The sequence below is a fragment of the Eumetopias jubatus genome, unplaced genomic scaffold, assembly GCF_037043125.1.
Source record: "Eumetopias jubatus isolate StellerSeaLion01/CBP00866 unplaced genomic scaffold, mEumJub1_p1.0 scaffold_2, whole genome shotgun sequence".
NCBI lineage: Eukaryota > Metazoa > Chordata > Mammalia > Carnivora > Otariidae > Eumetopias > Eumetopias jubatus.
Window position 1 is genome coordinate 41082255 of NW_028274808.1, and position 12923 is coordinate 41095177.

Consider the following 12923-nt stretch of genomic DNA (forward strand, 5'->3'; position numbering starts at 1 on the left):
TAACAAAAATGAACAGTTTTGACTACTAAATTAAAAGTGTCTGCACAGAGAAGGAAACTGTCAACAAAACTAAAAGGCAACCTGTGGAATGGGAGAAGAAATTTGCAAATGACATATCTGATAAAGGGTTAGTATCCAAAATATACAAGGAACTTATTCAACACCCAATAAACAACCCAATTAAAAAATGGGCAGAAGACATGAACAGACATTTCTCCCAAGAAGACATCCAGATGGCCAATAGACACATGAAAAGATGCTCAACATCAGTCATCATCAGGGAAGTGCAAATCAAAACCACTGTGAGATATTACCTCACACTTGTCAGAATGGCTAAAGTCAAAAACTCAAGAAAGAACAAGTATTGGCAAGTATGTGGAGAAAAAGGTACCCTGATGCACTTTTGGTGAGAATGCAAACTAGTGCAGCTACTGTGGAAACAGTATGGAGATTTCTTAAAAAATTAAAAATAGAACTACCCTAAATACCCAGTAATCACACTACTGGGTATTTACCCAAAAAATACAAAAACACTAAGAGGCACACATGCATCCCCATGTTTATTGCAGCATTATTTATAATTTCCAAATTATGGAAGCAGCCCAACTGTCCTTCAGTAGATGAAGGGGTAAAGAAATGGTGTGTTACAGACACACACACAAACAAATATTACTCAGCCAAAGAAAAAAGACTGAAACCTTGTCATTTGCAACAACATGGATGGATCAGAGAGTGTGATGCTAAGCAAAATAAGTCAGTCAGAAAAAGATAAATACCATATGATTTCACTCATATGTGGAATTTAAGAAACAAACAAATAACAAAGGAAAAAAGACAAACCAAGAAACAGACTCTTAAATATAGAGAACTAACTGATGGTTACCAGAGATGATTTGAGTGGGGTTGGGTGAAATAGGTGATGGGGATTAAAGGTGATGGAAGAAAGCAAAAAAAAAAAAAAAAAAGAGAGAGCGAGAGAGAGAGAGAGAAACAAAAAAGAAAAGGGTTTTCTCTAAATTACTTTCCACCATTAGCTAGTGGTTTGCCTTAACTTAGGTAAATTATCCATGTTTTTAAATGAAGCATCTGAAGTTTTGAAAAATTGGTGCATTTGGTCAGTGGTCAGGAGTTACTCAGGGGTTTTGGGTGAGGTGGTTTAAAGACAGGACTAGAAACCAGCTGGTCTGTTTTCTAGTCAGGTGCCTTCAGCACACCATGCTGTCTTTGGTCCTGTTGTGCCATGGCTCCTGCAGCCTGTGGTCACTTCTGTGTGCACTATTCTCACATCAACTGTATCAGAATTAGACACCTATTGAACAATGCAGTCAATATTTATCATATATATATATTTATATATATAATGATCTGTGGTTCTCTTTATAAAGGAGATAATTGTGTACTGTTGTTGATCATTTATTTTTGAGTACATACTTTTAAACCTTGCATAGTGAAGTGAAAACAGATGGATTGATTTTTTTTTTTTTTTTTTTTTTTTTTTTTTGTAATTTCCCCTGGAAACCTGCAGAGCGGATGTTTTGAGTCCTTTTTTGCCAGGTGGATATATCAGTATGGTGTTGGCAGGGGCATCTGTGTTCTGCAGGGGGATCTGTGTTCTGCAGGGGGATATTCACACAGTTACCAACCCTAAGGATTCTTGAGTCTTCGGTCAAAGAAAATTTAAAGGATTTGCTTAAGAATAATATATTTCCTAATTTAATCAGGTATCCAAGTTAAGACAGCATAAAGGCAGCCAAATAGTTGATAAAGGAATAAGTGGTCCTCCCTACCTATTTGGATAGACATGTTTAGAAAAATGGCATTCAGATATACCATAACATTTTCCAGTTACATATTTTAATTAAGATTAAATAGTAAACTGTCTTTGCTAATCTGTGCTTTTGTTTTAGGACAGTCTGTAAAAGTATACATAAGTCAATAGAGAAATTCCACCTTTTACTCCAAGAAAATACAAACAAAAAGAATGTAAAGACTTCTGAAAGAAACTTAATTTGGAGAATTTTTATGACGGTACCTAATGTCTGCCTTACATGGTGCCAGGTACTGTGAATTATAAAAATGAAGGGTACCTGCTCTCAGGTCATTCGTAATCTCCTGAAAGAGACACCTCAACAAAAATATTGTTACAGTGTGGCAGGATCTGCAACTGAGGTATCACAGATTGCCATAGGAATAATAATAACTAAAGTTATAATCCAGCTGGTGGGTGTGTGGGGGAAATGCCAAGAGGAGTTCTTTTATATTCTGAGATTTTAATGATTTCTAGAAACTTTGACAGAGCTATAAGTAATCTGGTACATGAGCCTTTTAAGCTTTCTCTTAGATTAATGTATACTTCCAGAATGCCTCTTTGCTTTCCCAGTCCTTAAGTCATGTCTCTAGAGCCATGCTGCCTGGGTTCAGATTCCTGCTTCTCCTCCTAGTTGTATGACCATGAGCGGATTACTTTCTGTGCTTCAGTTTTATAAGTCTCAAGGAAATTTTAGTTCTCATTATTAATTTTGGAAGTTAATAAACCAGGAACATTGAAACATGATCACCATGTTGATCATTTTGATTATTTCTAAAATGCTATTTTCTGTCAAATAAAATTTTCCATTTTTTTTCCCCTTTCTAGCTCCAAGAGGAAAGCGAGGATGGAAAACTTTTTATGCTGTACTAAAGGGAACAGTCCTTTACTTGCAAAAGGTAAACATAAATTAAAAAATGAAGCTCACAAAACTTTTTGAAATGATTTGACAAGGTATCCAGAAAATATTTACTTTGTACAAAGAGACTACATCAAACACCCAAAAGATTATTTAATTGATGTCTAAATTCTTTTTTAGGTTTTTTTTGTTTCTGGTTAAAAAATTATTTTAGAAATTATATATATGTAATTGTATATTATATAAAGTATTTTATACATAAAATATTTTGATATATGTGTTATAGTATATATTAAATATAAATATAAATATTGAGCTGTGTTCCATTTGTGTTCAGTTAGAAATTTTGAATAGAGGTTGATAAGTCAGACTGCAAATGGTCTATGTAGGTACAGACCTGTGGCAGCACTTGTTTCAATGGTTATTTATACTATAGATTAGTTAGAGCCTTCATTTATCTCCTTCACTAATGCTATGTAATGGTATATCTTCATTTAATTATTTGCCTTCATTTAGATCTTACCTAAATCTAGAAACACATTTCATTCAAGTCCTGAAGCATTGGTACTTAATCCAAATTATCTGAGTAAGTTTTTAACCAGACCATTTCCTGCCCAGATCCTTTCTTCTAATCCCAGAATCTGGGAACCTGTTTGGGGTCAAGTTTGTATGTTCTGGCCTTTGAAGGGTAATCCTGGAGCTTCCACCTCCCTAGCTCTGTGTGTGTGAACATGGGAAATTTGTGTGTTGACTGGAATGAGGTCCACTGCTTCCCAGGGCCAAATAGGATTCCAGCTCTAACTGTGAGGGGCAGCTTGGAATTCAGGCAAATAGGCAGCAAGGCAGTAACAACATTGTCCTCAATGATGACTGATAGGAAAAGTCTTAATTTTTTAACTGTGGTCAAAAACATATAACCCTCAATTAATTTCTAAGTACACAGTAGATAGTATTAACTATCAGCACAGTGTTGTACAGTAGATCTCTAGAATTTTCCATCTTGCATGACGAACAATTCCAAGTGAACAGCAATTCTCTCACTCCCCCCTCTCCCCAACCCCTGGCAACCACCATTCTACCTTCTGTTTCTATGAGTTTGGCTATTTCATGTAAGTGGAAACAAGTAGTATTTGTCCTTCAGTGACTGGCTGATTTCATTTAACATAATGTGATGAAGGTTCATCCGTGTTGTAGCCTATGACAGAATTTCCTTCTTTTTTATGGCTAAATAATATTCTATTTTTTACTTCATTTTCTTTTTTCATTCATTCATCCATAGATATTGATGTTGTTTCCACCTCTTGGTCATTGTAAATAATGCTGAAGTAAACATGGAGTGCATATCTCTTTTTGATATCCTGATTCAATTCCCATTGATAACACAAAAGTGGGATCACTGGATCATATGGTAGTTCTGTTTATTTTGTGAAGAATGTCTATACTGTTTTCCATAGTGGCTGAATTATTTTCAGTAGCCACCAACAGTGTCAAGGAGTTCCAATTTCTCCACATGCATGTCAGCACTTCTTATTCTCTGTTGTTTTGTTTTGTTTTGTTTTTTGTTTTGTTTTGTTTTTAATAATGGCCATCCTAACAGGTGTGAGGTGATATCTCATTGTAGTTTTGATTTACATTTTCCTGATGATTAGTGATGTCAAGCATCTTTTCAATACCAGTTGGCTATATGAGTGTTGTCTTTGTAGAAATGTCTATTCAAGTCCTTTACCCTTATTTTTCTTTTGTTTTTTTGCTGTTGAGTTATAGGAATTCCTTATGTATTTTGGATATTAATCCCTTATCATATATATGGTTTTCAGATATTTTCTCCCATTCTGTAGGTAGCCTTTGCATTCCCTTGTTTCCTTTGCTGTACAGAAGCCTTTTACTTTTGTGTAGTCTCACTTGTCTATTTTTGCTTCTGTTGCCTGTGCTTTTAGTATCACATCCAAGAAATCATAGCCAGTGTCAGTGCCAACAAGCTTTTCCCCTATGTTTTCTTCTAGTTTTATAGTGTCAAGTCTACATTTGAGCCTTTAATCTATTTTGAGTTAACTTTTGTGTAGAGTGTAAGGATGAAATTTCATTCTTTCGCATGTGGATACCCATTTTCCTAGTACTGTTTATTGAAGGAATTATCTTTTCCCCCTTGTGTACTGTTGGCACTCTGTAGAAATCAGTTTACTGTATATGCATAGTATGTCTGTCCTTATGCCAATATTATAATGTTTTAATTACTGTAGCTTTGTAATGTATTTTGAAATCAGGAAGTGTGAGGTCTCTAAATTTGTTCTTTCTCAAGATTGTTTTGAGTATTCAGGATCCTTTCTTGTTCCATATGAATCTCAGGGTGAGTTTTCTATTTCTGTAAAAAATGCCATTGGGATTTTGATAGGTATTATATTGAATCTGTAGATGACTTTGGGGGGTATAAACATTTTAACAGTATTGTCTTCAAATCCATGAACATGAGATGCCTTTCCATTTATTTGTGTCTTTAATTTCTTTTAGCAATGTTTTCTTTTTTCAGTGTATAAGTTTTTCCCCTCCTTCATTAAATTTATTCTTAAGTATTTTATTATTTTTGATGCTATTATAAGTGGAAGTGTCTTCTTAATTTCCTTTCAAGATTATTCATTATTAGTATATAGAAATAAAACTGATTTTTACATGTCAATTTTTTATCCTGCAGTGTTGCTAAATAAGTTTCTTAGTTCTAACAGGGTTTTTTTGGTGTGTGTGTGTGTGTGTGGAATCTTTGTAAAGTTTTCTATGTGTAAGGTCATGACATCTGTGAACAGACAGTGCTACTTTTTCCTTTCCAGTCTGGAAGCCTTTTATTTCTTTTTCTCACCCATTCTGGCTAGGACTTCAGTACTATATTGAATAGAAGAGGTGAGAGTGAGCTTCCTTGTCATATTTCTTTTCTTAGAAGAAAAACATTCGGTTTTTCACCATTGAATATAGTGTAAGCTGTGAGCTTTTCATATATGACTTTTATTATAGTAAGGTAATTTCCTTTTATTCTTTGTTGAATATTATCATTAAAAAGTCTTGAATGTTTATTAAATGCTTTTTCTGCATCTATTGAGATAATCATGTGGCTTATAACCTTTGTTCTGTTAATATGATTTATCACATTAATTGATTTTCGTATATTGAATTATCTTTGTATCCAAGGAATAGATCTCACTTGGTCACAGTGTGTGCTCCTTTTGATGTAGTGTTGGATTTGGTTTGCTGGTATTTTGTTGAGGATTTTTACATCTATATTCTTCAGGGATATTGACCTGTAGTTTTCTTGTGTATCTTTTTCTGGTTTTGGTATCAGGATAATGCTGGCCTCATAAAGAGAGTTAAAAGTGTTCCCTCCTCAATTTTTGGGAAGAACTTGAGAAGGACGGGCATTATTTCTTCTTTGAAGCTCTTCTTTAGGGTACCTGGGTGGCTCAGTCAGTTAAGTGTCTGCCTTCAGCTCAGGTCATGATCCCAGGGTCCTAGGATCGAGCCCTGCATTGGGCTCGCTGCTCAATGGGGAGTCTACTTCTCCCTCTCCCTCTGCCCCTCCACCCTGCTCGTGCTTGCTCTCTGGCTTGCAGTCTTTCTTTCTCTCTCTCAAATAAGTAAATAAAATCTTTTAAAAAATAAATAGACTCTTTAAAAGAATTTATGAGTAAGCCATGTGGTCCTAGACTTTTCTTCTTTGGGGAGGGTTTTGATTACTGATTTAATCTGCTTACTAGATACAGATCTATTTTGATTTTCTATTTATATGATTCAGTTTTGGCAGATTGTATTTTTCTAGGAATTTATCCCTTTCTTCTAGGCTGTCCAATTTGTTCATAGTTGTTTCTTATATTTGTAGTGTAGTTAAAGGACTGTCGGTTTTATTAATCTAAAAAAAAAAATTCTTGGGGTGCCTGGGTAGTTCAGTTGGTTAAAGCATCCGGCTATTGATCTCAGCTCAGATCGTGATCCCAGGGTCATGGCTTAAAGCCCCACATTGGGCTCCACACTGATCATGGAGGCTACTTTAAAAAAAAACAAAAACAAAAACAAAAAACAATTCTATGTTTTGTTGATTTTTTTTTTTTTGCTATTGTTTTTCTGGTTTCTATTTCATTTATTTCTGCTCTAAACAGAAATACACCTTTAAATATAAAGTGAGCCTCTTACAGACAGCATATAGCTAGGTGTTGTTTTATTATCCATTGAGACCCTCTGTATTTTGGTTGGAGAGTCTAATCCATTTACATTTAATTATTAACAGTGCAGGACTTAATATTAGCATTTTGTAAATTGTTGTCTCTTTTGTAGCCTTTTGACACTTTTTTCCTCTGTCAATGTCTTCCTGTGCATTTTATTGATATTTTGTAGAAACATGTTTTTATTGCTTTCTCATTTTTTTTGTATATCTTCTGTACATATTTTCTTTGTGGTTACCATGAGGCTTACATAAAATGTTTTATAGTTCTAACAGTCTCTTTTAAGCTGGCAACAACTTAACATTGTTCAATCACGTACAAAAACACATACGCTTTCACTGCCTACCACAACATGCACAATTTATGATATTGATGTCAGAATTCTTTTAACAAATTTTTGTGTTTATAGTTATTCTTGACACATTTTTCTTTTAACTTCTGTGCTATAGTTATATGTGATTTGCACACCACTGCTACAGTACTTTATTATTCTCTTATTTGTCATATTTGCCTTTACCAGTGATATTTATACTTCCATGTGCTTTCATGTTGCAGTTTCACATCCTTTCATTTCAAATTCTTGTTTTGTTTTCATTACACTTCTAGTAAGGCAGGTCTAGCAGTAGCAAAGTCCCTCAGTTTTTGTTTATGTGGGAAAATCTTTATCTCTTCTTCATTTTTTAAAGGACTAATTTGTTGGATATAGTACTGTTGGTTTGCAGGTTGTTTCCTACCATTCCGGATATATCATCCTATTTTCTCCTGACCTGCAAAGTTTTTGCTGAGAAGTCCTTTGAGAGTCTTAAGGGATTCCAGGTAAATTACAAGTCACTCTTTTGCTACTTGCAGACTTTTCTTCATCTTTGACTTTTGAATATTTGATTATGATGTGTCTTGTTGTAGTTGTGAGTTTATCTAGATTTGAGACTTTAGGGCTTCTTGGATCTAGATGTCCATTTCTTTACTGATTTGGGAAGTTTTTGGCCATTATTTCTCTCTGTAAGCTTTCTGCCCCTTTCTCTCTTCTCCTTCTGGGATTCTGATAATGTGTATTTTAGTCCAGTGGATAGTGTCCATTAGGTCCCTTAGGCTTTCTTCACTCTTTTTCATTCTTTTTTTTCTTTGTATTTCTTTGACTGAATTATTTCAAGTTGCCTGTCTTCAAGTTCGCTTATCCTTTCTTCTTGCTCAAGTCTGCTGTTGAACCCTTCTAGTGATTTTTTTTTTTTAGTTTAGTTATTCTCTTATTTAGCTCCAGAATTTCTGTTTAGTTCCTTTTTATATTTTGTATCTCTTTGTTAATATTCTCATTTTGTGCACACATCATTTTCTTGAGCACATTGAGCATCTTTATGATGGTTAATTTGAATTTTTTAATCAGATAATTTATATACCTCTCCTTATTTAGGGTTGGTTTCTGGAGGTTTATTTTGATTTTCTAATCAGGCCTTATCTACTTGTTTCTTCAGTTGTCTGATAACTTTGTATTGGGATCTGCACATCTAAAGTTACCTCTCTGTCTTTACAAACCATTTTCATATAGGGAAGACCCTTACCAATCTGCTTGGCTAATTTTCTGGGGAGCTTTGAAACTTTTTTGAGGGCTGCAACTTCTCTATGCCTCTGCATGCAGTTTCTCAGGTAGACAATCTTGCATTCTTCTTTTTCAAGAGCTTGTAATTTTTGCTCTCTCATGTTTATTTCTAGAAGTGCAATTGCTCTGGTTTTACAGCAGCAAGCCATTCAGCTCTCTCTTCTTCTGAGAGACATCCAGAGTATGCCAGCTCCCATCAATGCCCCAAGTCAGACAAGATAAATACCATTTCCCTTGGCAGCCCTCTGATAAGAATGCCAGATACACACTCCATCCCTGTATCTCCCTCTTGAGAGGGAAGCCTTAGGTTGTGCAATTTTCTCCCAGTCTCACCAAGCCATGCTGGCTGGAGCAACCTCCTTTCCTTTAATTTCAGCAACCTCCAGGTATCCAATCTATGCTGATTCACTCAGAATTCTGAGTGAGGCAATACAGAAACCATTCCTTCAGCAACCTTCCAAAAAACCAGAACATTAGAGGTATTCTCCACTCTTCACTTTACCATGAGGGAGTAGTCAAGGGCCAGGGTATTTTCTTGCAGTGCTGACCTATGGCAGTTTCAGAGAGGGGCTGACACAGGTAAAGTGAAATTGTTCTTCTTATCCATTTCAATATGGTTCTTCTTGACTTTTTTTGTCCTGTAGTACTGCAACCTCTTAACTGCATTCTAACATTATCATAAAGGGATTTTGATGAATATATCATGGCTAAATTGTGTTAATGTAGGGGAACAAGAACTGAGACTTTTTATTTTGCCATCTTGCTGACATCACTCCTAGGAAAATATTTTTAAATCTACTTGGACTATGATAAATAGTTTTGGCATCATTTTCTTTTTACTTTACTTAGTATCATAAGCATTCTTAAATTAAAATTTTTTCAGAAGCATATTTTTTGGTCAATCTGGTATCTGGTGACTGTGATATGATAAGTCATATGGTTTTATTTTTTTCCTTCTCTCCTTAATAAAGTTTATAAAAGCATTCATATTTAATTGCTTACAGTATATTTTCCATTAAATAGGTTTACCATAACTTCATCTTTTTCCCATTTTCAGACATACCCTCATTTCAGTTGATTTTCAGTTATAAATAATGTTGTGTGTATTTATGCACATGTCTATTTATATCCTGAAGATAAATTTGCGGTACTGTCACCGGTCACAGGGACAGGATTGGAACTGCTTAAAATTATTGAGACATAACTCTAAATTCCTTCTGAGGAGGCCAAACCAACATTCATTCCCTGGTTCTTCTTGCAGTTATTTATGACAGTATTTGTCTCATCACAGCTTCTTCTCACCACATTAATTATTGGTATTTGGATATTTGAAGAGAAATTTCCCATTCTTTTTGAACTTTTTGTTTTTAGTGTACAAACACATGCCCTTACACATTTAATATTCTTTTTTTTCCTCTTTTTCTTTTATTAAGTTATGTTAATCACCATACCTTAGTTTTTGAGGTAGTGTTCCATGATCCATTGTTTGGATCATTAGTTTTTGAGGTAGTGTTCCATGATCCATTGTTTGGATCATTAGTTTTTGAGGTAGTGTTCCATGATCCATTGTTTGCATATAACACCCAGTGCTCCATGCAGTACGTGCCCTCTTTAATACCCATCACCAAGCTAACGCATCCCCCCACTGCCCTCCCCTCTAGAACCCTCAGTTTGTTTCTCGGAGTCCATCGTCTCTCATGGTTCGTCTCCCCCTCCGATTTCCCCCCCTTCACTTTTCCCTTCCTGCTATCTTCTTCTTTTTTTTTTCTTAACATATAATGTATTATTTGTTTCAGAAGTACAGATCTGTGATTCAACAGTCTTAACACAATTCACAGCGCTCACCATAGCACATGCCCTCCCCAATGTCTATCACCCAGCCACCCCATCCCTCCCACCCCCCACCACTCCAGCAACCCTCAGTTTGTTTCCTGGGATTAAGAATTCCTCATATCAGTGAGGTCATATGATACATGTCTTTCTCTGATTGACTTATTTCGCTCAGCATAATACCCTCCAGTTCCATCCATCTCATTGCAAATGGCAAGATCTCATTCCTTTTGATGGCTGCATAATACTCTATTGTATATATACACCACATTCTTCTTTATCCGTTCATCTGTCGACGGACATTTTGGTTCTTTCCATAGTTTGGCTATTGTGGACATTGCTGCTATAAACATCGGGGTACATGTACCCCTTTGGATCACTACATTTGTATCTTTGGGGTAAATACCCAGTAGTGCAATTGCTGGGTCATACGGTAGCTCTATTTTCAACTGTTTGAGGAACCTCCATACTGTTTTCCAGAGTGGCTGCACCAGCTTGCATTCCCACCAACAGTGTAGGAGGGTTCCCCTTTCTCTGCATCCCCGCCAACATCTGTCGTTTCCTGACTTGTTAGTTTTAGCCATTCTGACTGGTGTGAGGTGGTATCTCATTGAGGTTTTGATTTGGATTTCCCTGATGCGGAGTGATGTTGAGCACTTTTTCATGTGTCTGTTGGCCATTTGAATGTCTTCTTTGGAAAAATGTCTGTTCATGTCTATAGCTGCCTTTTCACAAGTGTTTTTCTCTCAGAAAGAGTCCTTCCTTTGATATAACATCTACAATACTGAATCAGATAGCATCCCCTGTATGATGGCACCCATGTAACACAGATGTACTAAAATGCTTTGGAATGGAGGTATCACTAATGAGAAATAATTTTGATTTATTTTTATTTTAAACATCTCAAATATTATAATACTGCTCTATATAATAAAATGGAAAGAATGATTTGCTTTAAAAACCCCCCTTCCTTAGGAGTCCTCCCAGTCCAAAGAAGGACTTCAAGTACATTTTATTATATTCTATATCAATAGTTTGCATATTATCAGAGCAGCTTTGTAAGGAACACTTTTATAATTCTCCCCTGTTCTATTCTTTATTGGAGCTTTTTTTCAGATGTTTACATTGGGAAGGACCATTACTTACACAAACCCTTTTATTTTCTTCCTTTTGTGATAGATTAGGTGAGGAATGTTAGAGCATGGGATGCTTCACCTTGGACCAGAATTCTCTTTGTTGATAAGTCACCTTTTCAGAAAAAGGTGTGGAGTTAGCTGAAATCCAAAGATTACAAAGAATTTGCAGCATCCTCCTAAAATTGACACATTATTTTAACTGAGAAAACAAGAGAAATGGAGACTGTCATTGATATTAGATTATCCATGCTCTTACATGGTCAGTTTATCTTGTATTGTCTTTATTTCCCTATGGAGCCAACACAGCTTCTAATTTATAAGTCAACCACCTTGGCCTCTGCCAAAGCAGCATGTGTGTACATGCTGGGCCCACATTGGTCCTTACAGCTAGCTTTGTCTCTGCAGGAAACAACCCTTTGAAATTAAATTTCACATAACACAGCTGTTTCCCCAGCAGAAATCCTATTCTCTTGGCTTACTTTTTCATTTTCTCTGAAATCTCTGTAAAGGGCATGGCTGTCTTTGGCAAAACCATTCCATTGAATACGGAGCCACAGGATTTCTACCCACTCCATCCCAGAGTGAGCCTGGGGAGAGAGAAAAATGCTCTTGCATTCAACATTTGACAGAGGCAATGCAAAGAGAGATGCTGTTTCCAAGTTACCAGCTTTTCTTATCTTGCCCTCTCCCTCAGTTAAGTGAATTGGATTGAGTTTGACTCATCCGGATACTGAAAAAAAAGGGCTAAATATTGACAAGGGAATAACTTTGTGAACTTTGAATCTTCAGCATCAGTTTGTATTAGAGCTCCAAAATTAGATTGCCCACCATTCTTTTTTTCATGCCTTTCACCCCATATAAATTTCTCAGCATTAAAGGTTCCTGTCCAAAGACTTCCAGTAATTGTTCTGTACTGGGTCCCTTCCATTTTTCTCAGGTGGGCAGATGCTCTGTCACTGCTCCCTACCACATCATGACTTCTAGTATCTTGGCACTCCAAAGGTACAGCAGGGGGTAGAGTGGGTGAGGGGATAGTATTGCGTAAGACAGGACACAGGGCCTCTACTCCCTTGATAAATTAATGAAGTAAATAATCTAAAGAGATCATAATGACTGGCAATTCACTTCTTTAAAGCCCACCTTCCCTTTATTATAAACACATACACACCACACACACACACACACACACACACACACACACACACACAAAAAAAAAAAAAAAAAAAAAAACCCTCTCCCAGTTAAATAACGATATATTTAGGTGCTCATTCCATTATCAGATGCTCATCATTTACATTTAAGCCTTTCATCAAGATTTCCCAACTATGAAATAGCCTAATGATTTTTACCCATATGGAACAATGCAGTTAGTATTTCCTCCCTTAAGAATGAAGAATAATAAGTCACCTCCCCCTTCAAAAGAAAAAAAAGTCATTCGAGGCATAGCTTAAATTATACTGAGAAAGAGCTCTGAATCCTCTCAGTCTCCATTCAT

At 35.9% G+C, this 12923-nt stretch overlaps 1 protein-coding gene across 1 annotated transcript in view; it reads left to right on the plus strand.

Annotated features, from left to right (window-relative positions):
- The window catches only part of PSD3 (pleckstrin and Sec7 domain containing 3), a 492408-nt gene that overhangs the window by 402346 nt on the left and 77139 nt on the right, over positions 1–12923 (plus strand). Inside the window, exon 12 of the mRNA XM_028124024.2 lies at positions 2636–2706. Within this exon, the coding sequence (XP_027979825.1) occupies positions 2636–2706 (71 nt within the window). The remainder of the gene's footprint in view (positions 1–2635; positions 2707–12923) is intronic.